This window comes from Centruroides vittatus, unplaced genomic scaffold (assembly GCF_030686945.1).
Source record: "Centruroides vittatus isolate TY-2023 unplaced genomic scaffold, ASM3068694v2 contig_936, whole genome shotgun sequence".
Lineage (NCBI taxonomy): Eukaryota > Metazoa > Arthropoda > Arachnida > Scorpiones > Buthidae > Centruroides > Centruroides vittatus.
The window spans coordinates 603,595-629,819 of record NW_027122621.1 but is presented as its reverse complement, the minus strand read 5'-3'; the positions used below and the strand labels follow the sequence as shown (position 1 = coordinate 629,819).

General features: G+C 32.7%; 1 protein-coding gene across 1 annotated transcript in view; it reads left to right on the top strand.

Moving 5' to 3' along the window:
- LOC136984889 (protein THEM6-like) overlaps positions 1-22,516 on the top strand; it is a 43,481-nt gene extending 20,965 nt beyond the window's left edge. The window contains exon 3 of the mRNA XM_067282035.1: positions 20,982-22,516. Coding sequence (XP_067138136.1) covers positions 20,982-21,221 — 240 coding nt within the window. The 3' untranslated portion in view covers positions 21,222-22,516. The remainder of the gene's footprint in view (positions 1-20,981) is intronic.
- Positions 22,517-26,225: the final 3,709 nt, after the last annotated feature.

Sequence of the window (26,225 nt, the reverse complement as noted above, 5' to 3'; positions counted from 1 at the left end):
TATGTGCTATTTTATACGTAACAGCAACTGCAGCGGAATTTTGATTTACAAAGGCACTAAAAGATGCCTGCTGATGATGCTTCTCATTTTTCAACTTTTGAAGTGCAGCTTTTCGTGATTCACCTTCTAAAGCGAAATATTTATGTTCTTTATGAGTCAAATAGTGTTTATTTGCATTCGCTTTTTTTAAAGTATTTAAAACTGTATTGCACAACAAACACATCATTTTATCTTTCTCAGCAGTAAAGAAAAAATCTAACTCCCATTCTACATTAAATGTTCTGTTTTCATCACCTAATTTTCTTCTCTTACTATTTGACATGATGGATAAAAAAACGAATATCAAATAATATCTTTAACAAAGTGTATACTTTCTAGAAATACAATAAAACCGTGTAACTGTTATAAGCACGCACTATTAACTACAGTTTGCTGAAGATTGCAACAGGGAAGCGTTGAGAGATGCGAGTCAGAGAAGCCAAAGCAAGGTGTGACACTCAAATGAGAGATCTGAAACAGAGTTTTGTTTACTTCTTAGACAAGGTAGATGGCGCTGCTAGCGCTAATTTAAATTTTTTTTTGCAAAGACAATCAGCTGACTAATGAATTGTATGACAAATTTTGTGAAAAGTATTTTGTAATTTTAATTTATTTTCAAATAAATATTACATAGAACATTATTCGTTTCTTTTAGATATGTAAATTACATAAACATACAGACTAGTATTCTGATGTCATGTTACAATATGACTGTCTTTGGCGGGATTTTTCGCGTAACTGTCATGGCGTTGATGTACAATAGTTGTTTGAAACGAACTCTACAATTTTGTACTAGGTGGCAAAGGGCCGAACAAGAACCTCGCAGAGGCCGCAGGTTCTCCACCTATGAACTATACCTTAATCAATCCAGCAAAATTTAATAAAATAATAACGTATTCAATCGCTTTTAACGATCTTCTTCAGTTACAAAAAAATACAACATTAACTATAGAACATAAAATGTGTTTTGAATAAATATAAAAAGAATAGTGCTTAATTACATCCCATTTTTTTTTAAACAAGATACATAGATGTACTGCCAGGTCTGATAATTTTCGTATTGTATGCTGACGTAATCCCACTGTTTTCAAACTTTTAAGAAACAGTAAAAAGAAAGAGGATCGGAATTCAACAATGGGTATATACTCGGTGCCTTTACACAACCAACGTTTCAATTCCAAGCTTGTTTATGTGGGTGCAATGATGCGCAGTTTAAAACAAAGGCTCAAGAGCACAAATATACAATCAGTAAGAACCTTGACAACACTGCGCTGGCATCATATGCAAGACAGAAGGATGTTAACGTCCAATGGGATCGAGCGGCAATTATAAAAACGACGACGAATAGGCAAACGGTCAAACATCTTGAGAGATTGGAAATCTGCAAGGTGCACATGACAACTGGTTGTATGAACCATAGAGATGTGGACTCATTGTCTACCATGTGGAGATTTTTTTACATTAATTAATGTTATTAACGGACAATGCTGGTTTCGTTGTTATATCTTACATACAATAATACCCCGAACTTACGCGATAGGTGGGACCAAGCGATAACCATGTAAGTCGAATTCGCGTAAGTTGGGGTATAACTTCGCATATAAATACATACAAATTATTTTTAATTGGGGCCGGAGACTAAAGAAAACAACAATTTAGAAAAAAATGTTTAATAAAATCTTAGATAATACATATGTATAACAAATTATATTATTAAAATCGTAAATCGAAGTTATTTTGTTATAGAAGGCTTCCTAAAATCTAACAAATTCGTCTGACGGCTCAAAGATTTTTTTCTCCTGCAAAATTTCCTTGTAGCATGCTAATAATTTTTTTATTTCTCGTTTTGTAGAAGAAATGTGCTCTTCGTTGGAGTCTATATTTTCTAAAATTTGTAACCTCTTTTTAATTAAACTGAGGCCTTCTGTCAAGTTTCCAACCGTCATTCGATCATTTGATTGAACTGGGTCTAAAGGATCAAGTTTTGCCAATTTACAAATTTTTGATTTTTGTATCGAAGTCTTTGGAATGTAAAGTTAACATTATTAAAGATGGAGTTTTTCTTTTCTTGTTTGATGCAGAAGAATCAGTTCTACTTCGTTTGGATGACACAGTAGAGTCTCAAGTCTCCGTAGATATAACAAACACAGAAATAAATAAGACAAAATAAATTGTAGCTATGCGTCGATTCCGCGCGACACGTCTGAACCTGTAAGCTGAACAATAGTTTGGGGGGGGAGTGAGTAATCAAGGGTTGCGTGGCACTCAAACAAAAGACGAATCGTCGAGATTTGAAAATCACGTAACTCCGGGTTCGCGTAAGTCGGGGTAGCGTAAGTTGAGGTATTACTGTACAGGGTGTTTTTTTTAAACTGATGGTACTCAGAGACATCTGTAGAGCAATCTAACAGCCAGACTGTTACCAAATTTTGGAAAGTGACTAAGGATGACATGGGAAAGAGATTCCACGAAGAAAAAAGTAGTACCGAAATTTGCCGGTAGGGGTGGATTTGGCACTGTTGCAGCGAAACAGCTGAGAATCTGCATAAAATCCAGCTGCAATTAACAAACACACGAATGAATAATCAGACAGAGGTTTCAGTGTAATAACGAAAGTTTAATTAATCAGCAAATAACCTTCTCTCTTCTTCAATGTGATCACCGTCCTGCTGGAAAAGGCATTGCATCCTGAACACCATGTTCTCTATGGCCGAACGTAACATGTCCGCAGGAATGTTCATCACAGTTCGAGAAATGTTGTCCTTCAAAGTCATCAAGTTTGGGACACTACCAAGATAGACCTTGGACTTTAAGTAACCCCACAGGAAAAAGTAACATGGGGTTAGATCCGGGGAGTGAGGTGGCCATGCAAGTGGAAAAAAGCGACTGATGACCCTTTCTTCAGTGAAGTGCTGGTAACTTTTTCGCTACAACAGTCCCAAATCCTCCTCTACCGGCAAATTTAGGTATTACTTTTTTCTTCGCGGAATCTTTTTTCCACGTCGTCCTTAGTCACTCTCCCAAATTTGGCGACAGTCCGGCTGCTAGATTGCTCTACAGATGTTTCTGAGTACCGTCAGTTTAAAAAAAACACCCTGTATATATTTTTTCCGCTATTTATTTTGTTTAGTTATCTATATTTTGTCCGTTTGGACGTTTTCCGTTAATTTTTATATTTATTCCGAACACATTTTATGTTCTATATTTAATGTTCTATTTTTTTTGTAACCGAGGAAGATCGTTAAAAACGATTGAAAACGTTATTATTTTATTAAATTTTGCTGGATTGATAAAGGTGTAGTTTATTTAACTTATTCTACTTCCAGTACATAGTATATATATATATATATATATAAATAACTACAGACTAATATGTAGAGCCTATATATAAAAACTGGTAAGACTGATAGCCACTTAGCCACTGATTATCTGTCCTTACATTATTATAATATATTAATATAAATTAATTAGTAGAATTGCCTTTGCTATTATTTAACTTAAAAATTACATTAAATGTTTAGTTAGATTATAATTATAAAGTTAATTATCTCTATCTCAAGTGTTAAACTGAACCGAAGTTAAGTTTACTATCTAAATGTGTAAGAAGTTTTACTGATTTATAGTGACCAGTCTAAATAATAAAAGCTTCTTAAGTATTTTTTTAAAAATGTTTTATGTCATTAAAAAAACAAATTGCAGGATAGATAGATAGATAGATAATACTATTGCACCAAAAATACATCCACGCTGGATCCAGCTGGAATGATTTCAATCCAGCAAAAATCCAGCTGGATTCAAAACACTGCTGGATTGCAATCCCTAGTTACAAAGTGGCTCATGATTGAAAAATAGGCCACAGTCTCCCTTGGCTACCAGTGGTGAAAGCACTGCTGATGCCAAGCATTGTTACTGTAATGCCCTTGACAGTTGTGAGAAACCAATCTAGCCTTGGTGTTTCTGTGGCAATGTATCTGTTATGGACAAAGTGATTAATCGGGCATTATGAATAATGACCAAAAAGGGCATGCAGTGTGATGAATATTGATTTATTTATCAAATTGACTGGTCATTATGAATACTGCTATCACCTAGTTGGGCAAAGTGATAACAATATGTTGAGGACTGATCATCCCACATACGCTAGCCAATCAGCACTCTGGGTAGCGCGTGCGTATCGTGTTTAGTACCAAATTTTAAATTCTACGACATTTTAATTTGATTAAAAAGCTCCACTTATTTCATTTAGAAATATTTATTTTTTGTGAATTATTTCAAAAGTATTTTAAAAAGAACATGTAATCTTTTAAAACTAAGTACTATTAACTATATTAATTAAATGGTAAAATTTTACCTATGTGCACCATCATGGCAGTGGTTGCATCTGTTTGTGCTCTCAATGGATTCCTCTGGAGGGGAGCCACAGGCCGGACGCAGATTGTTTAATGTCACTAGATATTAGCGAGGTTGAGACCAAAGTTTTAAATGCGAAAACGTGTACGTCGGACGTTCAGCACTGCTTTCCTGTAAGCCTAGAAGTTTGACAATGGCGTTTGGAATGTCGAGCATGATTCCACTGATTTTCCAAACACCATTGTCAAACTTCTTGGCTTACAGGAAAGTGGCGCTGAATGTCTGACGTACACGTTTTCACGTTTAAAACTTTGGCCTTAACCTCGCTATTGATACATACTAGATATTGATATGTGTGTCCAAGAACTACCGTAAATAAATAACTAGTGACGTTAAACAATTGGCAGCCAGTTGGTGGCTCCCCTCTGGGAGGGATCTGTCGAGAGCACAAACAGTCGCGACTGCTGCCAAATTCAGTACTAAACGCAATACGCACGCGCATCTCAGATGCAAGTGCTGATTGGCAAGCGTATGTTGGATGATCACTGCTCAATGTATTATTATCACTTTGCCCAACTAGATGATAACAGTATTCATAATGACCGGCCAATTTGATAAATTACTGAAATTTATTACAATGCTCGATTTTGGGCATTATGAATTATGACGGGTGATTAATACGGGCATTATGAATAATGCTCGTATTAATCACTTTGTCCATAACATATCCACAGACCACAAAGGCTGGAAAACCACTCCAACAGATGAAACAGACAATGGAAATGAACAAGTTTATCATCCATACTCACTATACCATCACAAGACTTGAAACAAATATGACAGCTTACTGACACAACTACACCATAGATCAGCATTTTTCAAAGTGGGCGATAACACCCCCTTGTGGGCGGTGAGTAAAGCTAGGGGGCGCTGGAGGCAGGGTACTGAACGGTGACCAAAGGCAAAAGTTGGGGTCACTGACAGCCATTCCCTTTCCCCTGTTAAACGGATAAGAGGAAACATTGCATTTAATGGTTTCCAGATGTTGAGAACAATGTACGGTAAGGGCACAAAGTGTGATATTCATAGAAAAGTTTTCCTAAGAATATTTCCAATCTTTTCTCACACAAGAGAAAATGAGTTAGGGGGCGTTGGGTATAACTTTATGGAACAAAGGGGGCGGTGGATCGAAAAAGTTTGAGAATCACTGCCATAGATTGACACAACAATATCCTCACCTCACTGTCACTGAACAAAGGGTTGTTGATCAAAAAAGAACAATTATAGACAACCTTATCCCACAAACAACACTCAAACTTATCAAACAACAGGTTGCTGATCAAATACATCAACAGACAGAAACATCTAACATTAATGAAGATCACATAACCTGTCAGGACAATCCAGCAACAAGTATTGATAATAACACACATACAACAACTACCACTAATGATACTACAGACACTTTCTTTTTCACCACTGATAATATAGGCATGGATTTAGTTAATATGCTCTCACTTATATTTTAGGAAACACTCACTAAATATACAGGTACAGATCCCACACAAAGACCACGAATACCAAAAATCAACACATCGAAGGAAGTAGGAAAAACACTAAATTATGTAAACACTCACTTACTACCACACTACATTCATTCAATTTCTACACTCGCAGACATTCATACATTAGTTTATGCTGGGGCAGTCACAGTAGTGACACACCATGGACTGAAAGTACAATCACAGACAAATACACAGAAAACACAATTCTATCACAAGCCTGCCTGGCAGAGAAGAATAGAAACACAAATAAATGACATTAGACAGCAATTAGGCAGGCTGACACAATACACTAAAAACAACATAACACCCAAATTAAAGAAACATCTCAAAAACATTTTCAAGGAAATCAAAACACACACAAAACATGAACATCACAACACACACATTGCAGAATATATCGATACACTAAAACAAAAACTCGCAGCCAAAGCATGTAGACTCAAATGATACAAAACATGTACACTACAAAAAACAACAAAAATGATTTTCAAACAATGAAAAACTCTTGCAGACAAATAACTGAAAAACGGATAACCGAAAAGTATGAAAAAATACATTATTAGTATAGTATATTAGTATATCCGATGAAATTGCTATATTAGTATATCGCTATTAACCTACTTTGCGTTGAATTTTCATCGATGGTAAGCCTAACAAAATTGTTTTAAAATAATAATCGTCGCTATTATATTGTTAAAAATTATTTCTTTATTTCGCACAAAATAAATACAAAAATAAAGAAAAAGTAGAAAATTAAACCTTGTTTAAATACTGGCCTCCCTTTCATGGTCGAGCCAGTGTTGCCAGATAAAACATGCAAAAATTTAACAAAAATAATATTAAAGTAGCCAAGACATAGCCAAATATTGTAGCGCCACATCACTAGCAGACAATTGAATTTGCTGACTAGAACGCAGTCTGAACGCAAACTGATGTGACAGTTGATCGGGGGTCGGATAATCAATGTTCTACTGTATTAAATTATTATTATTAAATTTAATACAAGATGGTGCCTAACGCCTCCCTCTAGGGTCAAATTTATTTGTAATTTATTATTATTTCTGACAGAATAGTTTTAAACTAAAAAGAATGAAATACCTCTGAAATTTATAATCCCTTGTATCTTGCTAATATGGTGGGTTAGGTTCAAAACCATCACTGAAAAGTGAATATCATGTTTAAATGAAACATAGCCTTTTTTTCACTTGCTAGTATATATAATAGTGTAATAATATATATAATAAAATGTGTAATATATATCAGTGGTGGCCAACAAGTCGATTGCCAAGCTAATTTTGGTCGATCGCTAGCGATGTCTTGACTTAATGTGTTATATTTGTAACCGAACGCAACTGTATGCATGCAGTTATGACTCGACTCATAAGCAGTGAGTGCACTTCATACTGAAGCACAGTGTATAAACATAGTATGTATTTCACACTCCCCCTCCCCACTTAGACTATGCCTGTGACAACAAGTCGATTGCAACACATTTTTACGATAAAAAGTAGATCTTATGTGCACAAAAGTTGGCCACCCCTGATATATATAATAAAATGATAGTTAACATATTTACACAATCATTTTATTAAAATCCAAAACCAAAGCTGGAACAGATAACTTGTAAAATCAAAAGCATTCACATTTTTCCAGCAACAGAGTTTAATGAATGAATGTACAAATGTTTTTGGTTTATTTTATAAACCTGCCTCAAGTTTCAAACTACAAAATTCCAAATTGGAATGTTTTAAATATTCAATGACATTATAAAATTTTTAAAATATTGTAAATTTGTATACAGAAAATATATCGGAAAATGTATTTTATATATTAATGAAAAACCAAACACACAAAATAAAAATAACAATACAAATAAAATGAACAATAACTATTCAATATGCCTAAGCCTTTTCGTGTATAATTAATCTGTGGGATTATTGAAGAAATGCTGCCAAGCATTAGATAGGAATTCTGAGTCAATATGGTTAATGCAACTATTTTTCAATGTGGCCATGAATAGCTCTAATGTTTCAAGCATTCTTAAGTGATTTTCATCGTTTTATATATTTATTTTAGGCACTTCATTTTTCATTAATATACAGTAATATCTCAGTTTTCGTCGACTTCGGTTATTGTCGGTTGCCATGGATTTTGTTGGCATGCCACATGATGTCACTGCTAATTTTGCAAAAACAAAGAGCAACCCATGCATTTTCCTGCTTTTTGTGGCACTGTTTTTTGTTGTATGAGCATTACACCGTGCATCTAGCCAAACAATTCCATTGCTTTCCTTTCCTGTTAGCTCCATCATGGGACCAAAGAAAGTTTCCAGAGCCAGCAGCCTTCAAAGAAGAAGGCCAGGAACACGATAGAGTTGAAAGAAATCATTTAAAAATATGAGAGAGGCATTAAAATTGATGAAATCGGTTGCATGTACAGAAAGTGACCATCCACGATAAGTTCCATTGTGAGAAAAAGGAAGCTAATGCAGCAAAAGGTGTGAATGTGATAACGAAAGAGATTGCAAACAATTTAAACATTTGCCAGTAAGGCTACATTTATATATTTCAAACTTTTCTAATAGAATAGTGCCTTTTGTTCACATTGTTCACATGCTCCAGAAACCTCTGCAAACGACTTAAGGAGCATATGTACTGTACAATGTGAACAAAGGGTACTTACTATTCTACAACACTATGCAGAGCAGCACAATCAGATGGTTCAGTAGTTGAATGAGCTGAAGCCAGGATTGTTAAACTGGTGCACTCCAACCACTGACTCTAGCATTGAGTGTAGAAAAGTTTGAAATATGTAAATGTAGCTTTGTTGGCAAATGTTTAAATTACAAGGATGCCACAGTGTTACCATTGGCCTGGAAGTTCAAGAATAGTTCATTAAAATCTAATACATAATTCTCGGTCAATATAATTCTATACATTATTTTAACTCATACAGTTTCATGTATTTATAGTGTTTGTAACAGTTTTGTATATTTTGGTATTTCAATGAAATGTTTGAACCTCTTTGAATTTGGATTTGTTATCGCATATTCATTCGAATATAGAATGATTGTAAATGTTCTAGAGAATTTAAAACCTGACGATGGCCTGTTGATCAGATTGAAAACATTTGTTTAAAGCAATAAAGTTGGTTCTCAGCAATATAAGGTATATGTGTTATACTCATACTGTACTTCTTAAATATTATATGTTGAAGCATAACATTAATATGTTTAATGTTATCCTATGTATTGCGAGAATACAGGCAAAGGTATTGTACCTTCTATTCATCAGATCGGTAGGATCCACTCACGGCACCAAAGGATGGCTAAATAGAAGGGTCTTGAATGCAAGTGGGGAGGGAAGTCACGGGTAAGTTCGATAGGAGTCCGTTCAATGAAATGAGTCATGTACAAAACACATAGAATTTAATGAATATATGACAAGTACAAATGAAATAAAACTAAACTAAAGGAACAAAATATACTTTGATAAAGAGAGAGTTTACATAGGTTCAACAATAATACCTCTGATCTGATTGATGTGTCCATTAGAATATGGAGACTGAGGAGGGTTGGAGGGTGGCAAGATGGGACTTCTAGGCCTGACCACTGCTTCTAGGTATGGCTCTTCTGATGGCTGTCCTCTTTTCTATGACCATCTTGGGTTATGATTTCCCCTTCTCAATGGCTGTCTCTCCTCTATGGCAGTTTCTGTTGTATATGGCAAGTTCTTTGGAACCATGGACTGCCTCAAATAAAGGGAATTTGCCCTTTTTATAGGGAAATTCCTCCAATCGCATTTTGCGGTTTACATCATCTGAAGGCATGAACTGATTTCTAACAGGACTATTCTGACTCAGATGACAGATGTTTGTCGGAGATGTGTGATCAGATCTTAGAAAAAGGAAGTTTCACTTCCCTTCAATATAGGTCCCTTCCAAATAAGGTGACAAATGTGTCCTTAATGTTAAATTATTACATTAAATTATTGTTTAATTGATCAAATTTCTAACTCATAAAATAAAATTAATTTGTTACTTCTGAATTCTCACAGTATTAATATTAGAGTAAAATTAAGAATTATTACAAAATTAAAGTTAGTACAAAATCAAATATTATCAGGAGATGGCAACTTAAACAATACTGTGAGAACAATTGAGGACGACAACAGGTAGAAATGTCCTCTAATTGGAGAAATATTGGCACCAAAAAAGACAATCCAAATCTTGAAAACCAAGCAGAAAGCAATTTCCTTGCACAATTTCACTTATCTAGTTCTTGAAGGTGATCCTTTGTCTTTGTGCTCTGTGTCTGTTATGGCTCCAAAGGTTGTCAAAGGAAAGCATGTGGTTTTCCATCAATGACCATGGAAGTCTTCTCTTTCTAAGAGACGAATCTCACATCTGACCTGGCTCATCTCTAGTCCAAAAGTAAAGCTCTTCTTCCTCCTCTTCCTAGAAATACTTCCAAAACCTGTCTGAATGGCTCTCCCCAATTGGGCAGGAAGTGGGAGCAACTGCAGAGTTGAAGTTACACAAAGAAACAGGAAAAGACAAAAAGAACATATATAAAGAAAAAAGTACAAGGCATACTGCCACAACAGCCATTATAAACTGTTATAGAAGCTTCACATTCTGGTATTGGAATATGAGGAAGTTTGTTATAGTAGTAATTAAATGCATTATTATTTACATTTAATGAATGCTATAAAAAAAATTAATTCAAGTGGAAAGGCGTTCTACCATCTAGTGAGAGAAAATAAAATAAAATTTACATGTTGCCTGACGTATTAAGTAAAACATGCTGACATCATTAGGGAATGTGCTGATTAGTTTAACTGAAGCAACATCATGCGTGATGCTCTCAAGTCGAATTTTTGCATAGACAGATTGTAGAAGCCACAAAAGATGGCATGTGACTTACTTTAAGGTCATAGGTTTCCAGCCTGTTCTAGACTTTACATTAGAATTTTATATATGAATTCTATTAAAATGCTGATTTTTCCCCCCCCCCTTCTCCTTCCCTAAATAAGCTTCTGTAGATTTTGATTTTATGTTTATTGAAGTTTTTGAGTTCTTTCAATGAAACAACTTTATTTTAAGGCACTCAAACAAAACTACTCTGAAAATAAATGCACCAACCTTAAACTGACTTTGCAGATAATAGAGCTTTCCACTACAAATGTTTGGTCAGCTTTTAAGAGCTTCAGGATAAACCCTTCAAAAATCTTAATTTTTCTGGTAATAACATCTACAACAGAATACAAAGAAGATTCATAGATGAGTTCAAAAGTTAAAATTTTTAAGAATCTAATGAGATGTTGCTTATTAATAGCCTACATGCTGCCTAAACAGCTCTTCTTCAGGTAGAGAAAAAAAATTCTTTTTTTTTTTTTTTACATGCTGCCTATTATAATGATGGGTTGAATATGGCCTGCCATGCATGGAAGACCTATTTTTCTTCCTTAAAGTTGATGATTAGCCCTTGGAGTCTGCTTTAAAGATGTCCAGCACTTCTAAGTTGTTTAATATGGGATGTTTTTCTTATCAAGGTGGCCTGTTTAACTTCATTGTCACTGGCATATATAGCTAGGGTGGTGTCTGCCTGTTGTTCGTACATCTGCTTTATGCTCCAGAAGGTATTGTTTAAGAGATCTCTTCATCGACCTGATGTAAACAACGTCCCTACCAAATCTGTTATCATTATGCAGTATTTTATAGCAAAATTTCCACTTACATAAATCTTTAACCAGTGCATAAAAACCTTTAAAAAACAAATGTTTTCTGAACACCTTCCGTGTTCTTCATCAGGTAAACTAGCTGGATTCTTTATTTTGGAACACTGTTACAAAACTTTTAAACAAAATCAAATGATGAAAGTATTTTATAGATTCCTAGTGTCCTTTTTCTTATGTCAGTCCAATTCTTTTTATTCTGTATCAACTTGAATACATAGGGATTATGCAATTCATGCACAAGCATAGGATGCAATCTCCGTATATAGAAAGTGCACAAATGTTTGTAGCTTGTGACTTTATGATGGAGAGTGGTGTTTCACTGGGAGGCATCTTTCAGTGGGGTATTAGCCTGTTCATCATCCAGTAGTCTTCTTTACTTATGCACCATTTCATAGACTAAGTTCTTGGCATAGCCATGAGCCTTAGTCATGTAAGCCCACTGAAGGATGCTTCCCAGCCAGATGCTACTCATTGTAAAGTGATAACCTACAAATGTTCTATGTACTGTACTTTCTATATAAGGAAATTGCATCCTATGTTTGTGCCTGAATTTCATATAGACATAATCCCCACTTATTTAAGCTGCTATAGAATGAAAAGAACTGGGCTGACATGGATGAGACACTAGGAATCTATAAAATACTGTTTAAGGATAACAGATTTGGTAGGATGTTGTTTACATCAGGTCTATGAAGAGATCCCTTAAACAATACCTTCTGGAGCATAAAAGCAGATGTACAAACAACAGGCAGATACCACCCTAGCTATATATGCCAGTGGCAATGAAGTTAAACTGTAACAGGCTACTCTGATAAGAAAAACATTCCATCTCATACTGAACAACTCAGAAATTTAGAAGTGATGGAAATCTCATAAAATAACATAAAAATGTAGTTTTGAAGTCACGCTAACACACTTACTTGAGAGAAAAGAATAAATCAGCAGAAAATGCATTAAAGGGCTTTTAATTCTTTTGCTAGTACTTTTGATATTCATACAAATATTGTCATCAGGCAACCACTCAAATCGAATGCTTTTTCAGAACAAAACTTTTGAAGTACAGAATTGGTATGGTAATTGAATAGAATACAAAATTTTGAACATAAAATATTTTAAAGACATTTTTTAAAAATCGCGTAGTATCTATGTGCATGCACTTAGAAATGTGGAGACAAGCATATAGAAAGACGTAGGAAAGTGGAGATAAGCAGTCAGTTATTATTATTTATATGCTTGTACAAATTAACCTAAATAACAGGCAACTCGAGGATGAGGGAATTGCACGGGGTCAATAACATGGTGAAGACCTCCCAAATGAACACTAGGTTCTCCTTTCACCACAGCTCCTAAGTAATAAAGAATGGTCCCAAAGTGGGGTGTGGCCATGCTGTAAGACCATCTTGGACAATTCAGTATCACACCTTCCCACTGCCACAGAATGCTGATGCTCAGCTAATTGTAATGACAGCATTCTGGTAGTAGCCCCTATGTAGCAGGTGTGGTATGTTGACTTTTCTAAGTGCAAAAGTGCATCCCTATCATTGCAGAAAAGTCTCCATAGAGTTGGACATGGTGAGATGGGTAAATACAAGGAATTTTGTGTGAAGACACGAGATATATGGGCTGACAGGTGACCACAATACGTTAAAGAAGGTTGGACTATTGTCCATTCCCCTGGGTTCCATAAACTGGTCGTAGGAATGAGTGGCCTTTTGACTCTATTTAGGATGTGGTTGTACTTGGCAATACTATAGCCTGCCACATATACTGCTGAATAGATAGAATCAAGCTCAATATTGGTAATGGCTTGAGTAGAGGGTATTAGGAAAGCCCTTCTGATAAGGGGAGCTATGACCATGTTGATATATTGTGGAGGTTAGAACGCTATGGTAGGGATTACAGAGGGAATACTGCCAAATTTGTGGAAAACGGAGAAAACCAACCCTTCCTGTGACCTGAAGATGTCTAGATCTAGAAACGAGATTTTTCCCCGGATCTTTTTCCCAGGGGAAATTGATGGAGGGGTATACTTTAGTGAGACAATGTTCTAACGTGAGAAACATATCTTCCAAGTCCTGCCATACTAACAAGATGCCATCCATGTACCTCAGATATAACAACAGGTATGATATGGAAAGCGGAAAGTCAAAAACCCTGTGTTCAATGTTCCTCATAATTAATTCTGCTAAGACAGGAGACAATGGCAAACCCATTGAGACACCCTATTTTTGGAGGTATATCCTCCCATTGAAATGGAAGTAATTATAAAGAGCAAAGCCTCACGGATCTCCAGAACTTGTGCAGTGAAACCTTCCTTGATGAGTAACGAGTTAGCATGCATGACTGCAAGGGCGTCGCCAGGGGGAGGGGCAGAGGGGCAGTTGCCCTTCCCTAGAAATTCGTAAAAGTTATTTAAATGCTAAGTTTTAATTAAAATAATCTTCTTAGGCTTCTTGTAAGTTAGAGAAAATGTTTTATTTGAGACATTTCTTTTCTGGTACATAGTAAATGATTAAAACTTTATGAATCATTTCTATTTTACCTACATACAATTCATATCCTCTATCAATTTACATCATCTTGCCCCCCTTACCCATTGGCTGGCATCATCCTTGCATGACTGCATTGAAGTGAGGCACAGAAGGAAATAATGCAATGTCATCCATTTTATATAGGTTGTAAACACTTGGGGCAAAGCACCAAGGTTGTGGTTATTGCCTCCTTAGCCATGCTGGACAAAAGGTGTGACACAAGGGGAAGGAGAAGAAGCCCACCAAGCAGATTGGAAAGTGCTTTTTCCAGGTAGTAGGGGTGGTGGGACTTCTTGTTGACCAGCGGCCTCAAGGTCAAGCCTGTTTTGTGCGTCTTAGCCTCAAAGGTAGCCTGGGGCAAGCAATATTGGAGGGAGGGTCCAATTGTACCAAAAGAACCATAGTTAATCCCAGAAGAGTCACTATTTTCCTTGTCTTCCTTAAAATGGCTGGTGTTGGATCCTCTCATAGAATCATGGCATGAGACTGGTCTAGGAATTTGGCAGTTCTATGAAGAAAATTGTCCTTCTTGCACAGCACAAACCTTTTATCCTGGTCAGAGACTAAAAGCCCCATATTGGTAGCTGACAAGTAATGATTCACAGATTGTTCACTCGCTCAATTTTTGGCACTGATGGAAGGTTGTTTTGCAGTGGCAAGTGTCGAGTTAACCAAGAGTTTCAATTGTACTTGGACCCTGCTTGACAATTCCTGAGTGCAGTCAGGGATGCTGGAACTAACTCCAAGGTGCCTGAGCTATGAGGATAGGATGAACTTAGGCCTGTGCTGTAACATCCGACAAACTTCGGAAGGAATGGGCTCCCCTGTGTAGTTGTAGAGGGGAACCAGCAACACTTTGATGCATTGTTTATGTGTAAAGCAAAGGAGAATGGAAATTTCTTATCCAGTTTTGTCTTTATTGCTTTTGTGAAGCCCAAAGCAAGACTGTGCAATTTTTCAAGCTAGAGAGATGCCGAGTCACAAAATTTGGAGAAGCATAGATGGGTCATATAGAACTTAAGCTCAACCTCCACTAGACACTTGTGTTTATTTCTGATTAGCTTTGTGAGAAGGGATTTTTACACACCAGATAGCACACAATGTAAACATGAAGGAAATGCTTTGTAATTAAGATTAGATATCACATTATGTCTTCTGCACTTCAACAGAAAAAGCAGCTGGGCATGTAATTTATGCTATAGTTTTTCCAGCTTCAACATGGAATAGAACATCCAGTTTTTGGAATTCATCGCATAAATCAACAGAAAACAGCATTAAAGGGCTTTTAATTCTTTTGCTAGCACTTTTGATATTCATATAAACATCATCATCAGGCAACCACTCAAATCAAATGCAAAAAAAGCATTCGATTTGATGTGGTTGCCTGAAGTCACGTTATTTCAATTCAAAAAATTTTTTCCAAAAGGAGTTAGATAGATGACCGCATGACTCTATTGTAATAGGAAAAGTATGATGTACAAGGGCAAAACACTGCAAATTTGAGGCAGAGAGCATATATTTTAAATTAAATAAATTAAAAATATGATTAAAAATTGCAGCCTGGCATTCTGATGTCACAATAAATATTTTAAATAATTTACATTGAAAGACAGTAATTACAGCAGTTTTTATCAATATTATATTGATGTTAAGTGTCTCTTTACCTTGTTATCAATACATTTTATAAGATGGTAATTAATATTAACTTTTATTTTATTTTAGCTTTAATTCTGTATATACACAGGAAAAATGTGTGTAAAATGCTTTGTATATTTAAAAATTTGATATTTTTAAAATAGAAACAATTCATAGAACAAGTCATTTATTATTTATGTACACCTATCACTCTTTGTATGTGGTCTATTACATGATTTTGAAACAAAGTGGTTGACAAAAGAAAACTAATCTTTTTATGCAATTGATTTTTTTACATGAGAAAAAACAGTTTATTTGAAAAGTTTTAAAGTTAACTTTTGTTAAAATTGTTGTTGTTGTTAAAAAAGTTACTCTTTTTGTTCAAATCAAAAATTCATTTACTTTTTAAGCACAGTACAGTACTATATGTTCAGTACAGTACATCAAAGAATACATACTGTGTAGTGATTTTGTTTCCTATGCTCCCTTTTGTTTACTATATTTAAATACAGGGGGTACTGTCTAGCAGTCATGGCTGTTGTGTGAATTTTTCTGCTCTCTTGCGATTTGACTTATTGTCGTTATCTTTTTGGAAAATGACTGCATTTTCATCACAGAAAAAGAAAACTTTTTCACCACTATATTCCAGGATGGATCAAAGAAACAAGAAACAAATTGGAAGTGAAGAAAATGTTACAGGCGAGTCACAACAGAGGAATTGATTCTGTCTTATATAAGTGCCAAAAAAGAGATTAACATTCAGGAAGGGATTAAACTTTTATTGAAACTACAAGCTTCTTCAAATAATAAATTACAAGTACAGTATTTTTAGAATGATTAGATAGAATGCAAACCTGGATTAAAAATATAGACACTATTGTGGCAGATCTTGAATCTAGACGCTCTGTTCTCGAAATTCATAAAGAGAAAGGTTACGCCAGAACCGACAAGTCAAATACAGAAATAAAAGTAATAAGTCATATGAAAAGTTTATGAAATGGAAGACAAAGAAAGAAGAAATAACCTTGTAATTTCAGGTTTAGAGGATGGAAATAAAATGGAGGATTGTCTATGCAAAGTTCAAAAATTATTTAATGATAACTTGCAGGTTATGGATATGAATATCAAACGTGTTTATCAGATTGGAAAATTTAAACCTAATGCATGAAGATTGGTTTTGTGAATTGTTTAATTTTAAAGATAAATGAAAAATTTATAAAACTATTAGTAACTTGAAAGGCTCAAAGATATTTATTAATGATGATTACTTGCCAAATACTAGAGCTATCAGAAGCAGATTAAGACTTTATGGTAAAGAAATGCGCTCAAAAGGAGCTATTAACGTAAAATTGCGATATAATAAATTAATTGTGGATGATAAGATATTTGCCTGTAAATATGAAGGTGAAATTTTTCAAACAGATAATGAACCTTATTTATGAATATAACTTTTAGTGAGAAACAAGATGATGAAATTAAGAATTATAATCAACATAACATTTTATACTCGATAATGATAATGTGAAACTTTTTTTACAATATACCAGGTCTAATTAATAAATATTTCTTTCCTAACTTCTGGAATTTAATATATAAGATGGATATATTCTGTTTAGTGGAAACATAGCATACTTCACCAGTAACTGAATCAATGTTTTCTGATAAATATAAAATTCACCAAGTAGCACACCATGGTGAAGGATCTGGAAGATCCAGTGGTGGTTGATTGTTGGACTTAGACTTAGATATAGTCTCTCAAGCTGAAATTATATTCCAATTATGATTTGTTTTAATTTTACAATTAATCCCTGAAAAGTTCACCAATATCCAACTAATAGTATTTTATATTCCATCTGATAGTTATTTTGATGACAATTTTAAGAACATTTTACTGCTTATAGGAAATTACCTGTTAGCCGAAACTAACTTAATTTTATGTGCTGATTTTAACAAATAATCAGGGTGTCCCATTCGAGTGTCATGTTTTACTAGAACCTGGCAAAGTGTTCTAAGAGCCTCAAAAGATCCAATTGTTAATGATACAGGAAAAATTTTATATAATTTTTGTGAGGATAATACAATCTTGTTTGTTTAAATTGTCTATTACCAGGTGACGAAGAAGTAATTTTACTTATCATGCAATAAAAGGAGGAAGTGTCATTGATTTTGTAATAGTATCACAAGAATTATATTTTTGTGTTGTAAATGATTTAAGTGTTTTAACAGAAATAGGCTCAGATCATTTACCAGTTCTACTAACAATGACCCATTAGCATCATCTGGTCCATTTAATAAACAATTTTTAGGTAAATGTGCAAGATGGAGGGATGAACTTAAATCCTCATTTTCTAGTAGATTAGATAGTCTTATTAGATGAGTAAGAATGAACTGTCATACCTGAAAATCTAGTAGAATTTATAACTAAAGCAGCAATGTCTCTGGATTTAATCTATAATGTTAACTCTGTACCAAGTAAAACTCATATAACAAATAAATGGTATGACAATGAATGCTACACCACAAGAAAAAATTTGTGGAAGTTATTTAAAAAGGCTAAAAAGTCAAATACAAATGAATATTATGTTTTGTATAAAAACTGTCTAAAAGACTACAAATGTTTGCTTAAAGAAAAAAACAACTGTATTTTTTGAACTTAAATAGAAGATTGGTGACATGTAACAACTCTAAAACATTTTGGCAAACAATTAGCTGCTACAGATGTAAAAGATTATCAAATTATAGTTCAAGAATCCCTTTGGAAAGATGGTTAAATTTTTACACTGCTAAATTCTCCAAAGATCATTTTGTATATATAAAAATTGTCAATGGATATACATAGTGTTTGTTTCCAATAAGGGAAGGATGTTTATCAGATTTTACATTGGAAGAAATAAAAAGAATAATTAATTGCTTTAAATCTGGTACCTCACCTGGATCTGATCTTATTTGAACAGAATATCTAAAATGTTTTTCAGAGAAATTTTTATGTTCAGTAGTAGAACTCTTTAACAGTATTAAAAGAAATTGTAGCTTTCCAGAAGCTTGGATTGAATCCTGATTATATCAATTTATAAGAAAGGTGATGCTGATGATCCGAACAATTATCGTTTTATTTCCATGGTTCCTGTAATTGGGAAACTATTTACATCCTTATTAAATAAAAGACTAGAAGAATATAAATACTTAAATGTGAGATTTTGTCAGGAGCAAGCAGGTTTTCGATCTTGTCAAGATCAAATATTTACATTAAACACACTGATACAGTTAAAATTGCAAAAAAAAAAAAAGAGAGGAAAGCTTTATGCTGTTTTTATGGACTTTCTCTGCTTTCGATACTGTCAATCGTAAAGTTTTATGGGCTCTACTAGAAAGAATGGATTTAAATAAACAGTTTCTTGATCTTGTAATTGCTATATATTCTACAGCCACAGCAAAAGTGAAAATATTATCTGAAACAACTGATTCATTTGGTGTCAACATAGGAGTTTTGCAGGGTGAGATTTTGAGCCCATTGCTTTTTAACTTTTGTCAATGTATGTCAATGGTCTGATAGTCCAACTTACTAAATTTGGTTTACCTGAGATTTCTCTATCTGATCAAGTTGAGAACATGCACTAATGTATACCTCTGACTCTGTACTAATAATACAAAAGAAAATTATAATTTTAGAGGAATTTTGTCATGACTATGGGTGATGGTTTCTTAATAACCAACCTTTACAAGTTGCTTTGAATTATATATACTTGGGAGTTTTGTTTTTGTCTTCTGGAAAATTCTTACAGGCTAAAAATCATAGTATATGTAAAGCTAAAATGGCACAGGGTTCTATGTGGCCTATTTTCACAAGAGCGAAAATTAACTCTGCTTCCACTTATATAAAATTATTTCATTCACTGATTTCATCCGTATTACTCTATGCCACTCCTATATGGGCAATCACTTACTATGATAAACTGGAAATTGTCCTTGCTTTATATCTTAGAAAAATTTTCTTGTTATACAACAAAATTCCAACAACATGCTGTGATTGGAGTTTGGAGCCTCTACAATATCAGTGATTACAATAAAAGTAATGATTTCATTTTGATTACATCTCTTAAAATTAGACAACAAAAACTATGTTAAACTAGCCCATGATAAACTTCAACGATTGTGTTCAATGACAAAGGATGGTACATATAACTGGGCATTGGCATTGAAAAATCTGTTGGATCGACTTGGTTTTTCTTTTTTATGGCTATCTCAGGATCCTCATTTGTTATCAACTCTTAATTATAAAACTATGTTATGAACAAAGTATACAAGAAGACTGGTCTCTGTTAGAAAAGAATAAACACTTTCAAATCAACCAATGCCAAATGTTATTGGGCTAGAAATGGCTATAATACTAATAAATTATGAATCGGCCCAGAGAGGGTTTGAGTCCCACTCCAGGCTGATTCTTTTCTTCCAGTAGTACTAAATTAATTAAATTATTTAATTAAAATCATAATTATTAAATTTATCAAGAGATGGCACCTAATGCCTCACTCTAGTGTCAAATTGTTTCATAATTTATTTAGTATTATAGCCGTTTCTAGCTCTAGCTCAATAACATTCAGTATTGGTTGGTGTGTAACTTTATAATATATCAGGTTTAGTGATGATGATTGTTCATACCCTTTCAAATCTATTGCAGCATTTAAAACAACGTTTATGTGCAAAGATTATTTGCTTATGGATATAAATTGTTATGTTAAACGATTAATTCTTCATTTGAGATGCAATCAAAATTATAGCTTAATGTATAATAGCAGATTAACAATAGATTTTGAAAAAGTATCCAAAATAATTATAAAAACGATGGAGTCAGATTTTATTCTTTGTTTTACTTCTTAAAGTATATGGAAAATTGTATTTTTTCCCTCCTTTTCTGACTTATGGATATCTAATATAACTAAAAAATTCTTCAAAACATTTGTTAAAAATGAATTAAAAAATTTTTAAGTTAAAAAAGGTAAAATGAAATCAATTCGCAGAGAAAGTAAATAAATAGTTTTTCTCTGCGAATTTTATGAATTTTATTTTATGAAAAATAAAATAATTTTATAAAATTTATGTATCTGAAAGTTTTTTCTTGATAGGTATTGTACTATACAGATAAAGATGTATACTTTGAACAACATATGGAAACCATTCACGATAACTTTGTGAGAGCAGTCTGTTACGGAAAGGTGACTTTCACCGGTGGTGTGACTTACCAAGAAATATATAGATATTTGAATTCCAGTGAACTACGACCATCACCAGAACCATCTCCTGATTTAAAGTGTTGGATGGAAGCCAATCGAATCTCTAGCGAGAAGCTACGAAAGAAGCAATAGATTTTAATGTGAAATTTCAAGAAACATACCTCAAAATATTAGGTAATAAGAGAAATTAATTATATTACTTAATAAAAATTTGTGTATGAGCTAGGTTTGTGCATATTTAATTTTTAGGATGCACTTCTAGTATTTGAATTAATATATATGTATTTATTATATTTTAGATCTATAAAGTATTTAATGCTTTATTGTATAAAAAAATTTTGTAATGAATTTAAACAATCCTCATTTAGTATTGTAAATGACTAAACTCTAAGAAGTTTAAATATTTAAATTCTTAGAATCTCATTCTATAAAATTTGAATGATTAGAGATTAAAATACAGTTTGAAAATTCTGAATTTGAAAGAGGTATTCCTTTTGTAAACTATGAGATAGTTTAGAATGTTAAGAGAATATAGAGACTGCATAGGAATTTTGGCAATGCCTGCTCATGTTGGATAGGACCAAAGTCTCTTAGCCACCAAAGTTTTTCTCTTCAGTCCTACTGGTCCTATTTTTTGTGTCCTCTTACTGTACGGGTATCTTCTATATTATTTATTGACTGCAGTGCTGTGATAACAGTAAAAAATTAAAGTTATTATTTGAAATATGTTTGATTTATGTAATAGTTATTGGATAGTATCAATTTGGATATGCAAGGTACAAAATTTTAAAATTAGTTGAATAAAAGCAAGATAAAAAACATTAAGACAAGTAAAATTTTTCATATGATTTGTTTACAAAGAAGTGAAATTTTATGTATTATTTAAAAGGCAGGATTTCTAAACTTATGTGATATTTATGTTTCATGGTAGACTATTTTTCAAAGAATTTGTTAAATGAGATCTGTGATATGAAGAATTCATAGAAGTTGCATTTAAAATATGATTATCATTTATATCATACATTTAAAGTAAATCTTAGTTCTATTTTTGTTTATTTTGTTGTGAAATGATCATTTGTAATAACTGCATGCATCTTACACAAAGGGATTAATATTGAACAATAGTGTTTGGTTATATGCATTTTAAGAATTTACTTACCAAATGTTATTTAAAAACTTGTCAAAAGTACAATTCATATCTGACAATATTTGTTGTTAAGACATTCCAAAACATCCATTTATAACGACAATCATTATGTTAGATATAGAAGAGAAATTTGCATCAATTGGTAATTTGTAACAAAGGTTGAGAATACAATTTGACAAAACATTATAGTTTCTGCTTCTGTAAAATTGTCTTTGGTTTTATTGTATTGTAATTGTTTAAAATGTTAAAGTATTATATAAAAAGTTGTGTTTTGATTTGATTTAATTTGGTAAAAGAAATATTGCCAAAAAATATTTGAAGCATTAAAGATTCCAAAGTATATTCACATAAAAACCAGTATATGTGTATAATACATGCATATATGAACAAACAAATTAATATGATCTTTAAAGATTTTTATATTTAATATTAAAAGAATCTTAAATAAATCTTATCTTCTAATCCAAAATTTTTTTGGACTAGGAGGGATGACTTCAAAATGTTTCAAAACTGAAAAGATTTGAAAAAATAAATTTTTTTATAATACAGCCTTATAAGAGTTAGATCAAGTGCATCACATATTATCAAATCAAAAATGATATATACATATACACTTGCAATTCATAATTCATTACTATTTAGTGATTTACCGGTATAGTGTTAGATGCCAAATTTCAAACAATTTCATAGTTAGTCTATAGGAATTTGCAAAAGAAAGAAGTTTGTTAACCATTTGTTTTTGCTCTTAAAATTTGAAAATAACAAAAGGTGTTAAAAATGTCTATGCTTGTTGAAAACAATTAAATATTAAAATGTTATGAATGTTAAAGAAAAATGTAATCAGTATAACAATAATTATAATTGAACTTTCTCTTAATATATTTATCATAATTAATTCATCATGCATCATTATATCAAAAATAATAATTTTTTCTTTAGCATACTATAAAAGGTTTGTAATTATCATTGTCATATTTTGAATTTAGTTTTATTTATTTTTGTAAATATTTATTCGTTATATATATTATGTTTCAAATCACTACTTGTAGACTTTGTGCTTATCATTATACTCTATAACTTTGCTGTGTTTAGATAACTTTTCACAAAAGTCTAGAATTTTCTTGATATTTGATGATCTTAATGAATTTCTCAATGAATTATAATGATGATTATTAGTTGCTTTTATTTTTTTTTCTATACTAATGTTTATAGAATAGCTTCTTATAGAATTGGGAAAATATTCCTTAAAAATTAAGTTAAATTCAAATTTTTTTGTAAGATTTGATATGTTAATTAAATAACCAAAGTATAAAATATGTTGGAACAAAAAATGATAAAACATATCTATTGAAATATTATTGGACAGATGAATAATTAGTTATTATTGCACTTTGGCATGGATAAACTGATTAGATTTTAATAAACTGACTGATTTGATATTGCAAAGTGTCATTAACAAATATATAAACATCTCAAGAACCTGATGTATTAATAATCATCCAACATCAACCAAATTAATCAGGCAGAAATTATGCTACAAATATTAATTAGAAATTAATTATTTCATAATTAATTAAATTATTAATTTTTGCCTGATTAATTTGTTTAATGGTTGGATGATCATTAACAAATGTTGAATTTTTAATTTTCACACTATTAATACAAAAATGATGTTTACAAAAGCAATGCTATTAATTTTAAATTAAAATTTTATTACAGAAGATCTAATGTGGATTAATGATTATATGATAGTTTGGAGTCTCTCTTATCAAACATTATCATAATCCTATCAAATTTAGTTAAACAATTGCTAATTTAGCCTATTACTGCTAGTGTAGATATATACAAGGTGGGCCAATGAAAACGAAACGGCAGAGTTAACAGATAACACATTATCAGCCTTAATTTTATGATCAATTTTTTTCCTTGCATGATTTCGGAGATGTCCCCCTCGAGAATAAAATCGACCTGTCCAAGTGTTTGCTCAAATATAAATTCAACTATCCAAAAACTCTGCCGTTTCATTTTCGTTGGACCACCCTGTGGCAGCACCAGCACCAAAACATCCTGGACCCTTGGTACTTCCGGTTCTTTTTTTTCCTTGCTTGCCCAAGTAAACATTATCTGTTCCGAACTTTTTTAACACATTCTGAAAATATTTCAGTTACTATGTAATTGAAATAAAGTGATGAGAGTTTTTGCACTGCATGTTGCCAGAAAACCAGGTTAAAATTAATTTTTTGTACATGTACATCATTATAACTGTAACATATAAAAAACACTCCTTGACTTTTGCAATCCCCCATCTGTCCTTGTATTTGTGCATAATATTCATGTTCTTCACAGCTGCAAAGTTTTACATCTAAGAATGCAACCAAACAGATATGCGGTTAATCTTCCTTTTTGATACTTCCACCACAAATCTTCATTTGCTTGATATCTAGTTTGAGATTCAACTAACTGAATTTCCTGTTTTGTTAACTTGATTTCATTGATGAGTTTATTTTCAAGTTCAGTACATGATAATGAAACATCCTCGAAATGCAGAACTTTATGAATAATTGATGGTTCAAGGTGACTGTTCATTTGGTGGAATTCTGATTCACTAGCTGTTTGTTTCATCACTTTCAGACGGACTGACTTCTGTGATTGATTTTTTTTACCAGTGGCCTGATTTATAAACGACAACATAAATCTATCTTTAGTAACAATCATAACTGATAAAGTTATAAAGACATTAGTTATATTTTGTAAATATGTAATTACCTTCAGAGATTCCAGAAAAAATTTCTGATCCAACAGTGTTGGAGTTGGAGGATGTGATAACATGTCTGCGTTTTGTTTGGTGGGGATGGATTATTCTGCTTTGATTTGCATACCCAGCTATACATGTGCAGTGACCGCTTACAATAACTCCATTCATTTGCACCACTGCCCAGGGATGTTGAAACATCATCTTCTGTCCAGACTGTATTTTTCCTTTTACCATGCTTTTTGTTAAATAGGACTAGTTTAATTTAGATCTATAAGTGACTGCCACTTTAAGTGGAAAGATCTTTACAACGATTGTTCCACCAAATTTCTTTAGCTATGAAAAATTATCTGTAGTAAATTTAAAATGTACATAAACAAAACATTATAAATAAAGATTCCACACTCCAACTTGTTTCGTAATGGGTGCTAAAATAGCAAATTTAATTCTTACCTTCAAATCGCCATCAACGGGTAAACATGATTTCTTTCACCTTTCCACTCACTAGGTAATTATAACTCTCAAGCATAGTATAATTTTTCAGTTGTTGTTTTGTGTAAAAGCAGAGAGATCCATTAACATGATCTTGGGCCATGCTTTCACGTTATCGTGAAATAACATTTTTGCTAAATCATCATCCATTGGATCAGGTCCATTCAACAAGCAGTTCTTGCTTGTTGAACATTAATTTTTGCTTATACCTATGCCTGCTTAATTCATCTAAATCTTTATAATATTCGCTGGACATTTTTCGGAACAGAAATGATTGTGACTGATATACACGATGTTTTTCGCATTGACTATTAACCAACACTGGCAACATAACTTCAACATTCTAACGGAAGTTGAAGAAGGTCCAATCACGTGACTTGCCTCAGGCTTTGTTTACTTTTAGACACAGTCAATACTATGACTATTTTAGTTTAAAAAACAATTTTCCAGTTTAATGATTTATTTAAACAAGTATATTTTTAAATAAATGCACAATAAAACAGTTTTAAGCTATAAAGAATTTGTGCTGAACTTTAGTAAGAAAATAATTTTGTTTATTGATGATCACAAATAAATTTAGTTCTTAGAAAAAAAATATTTTTAACTAGAGATTGTCTCCTCTCTGGAAAACATGATCTTTTAATTTTTATATTATAAGATGCTAAAATGTATCTGTCAGTTAAAATTAGAAGGATAGTATCTTAAAAGATAGAATGTATCAGTAAAAAGTTTTCTTTTTCTTATT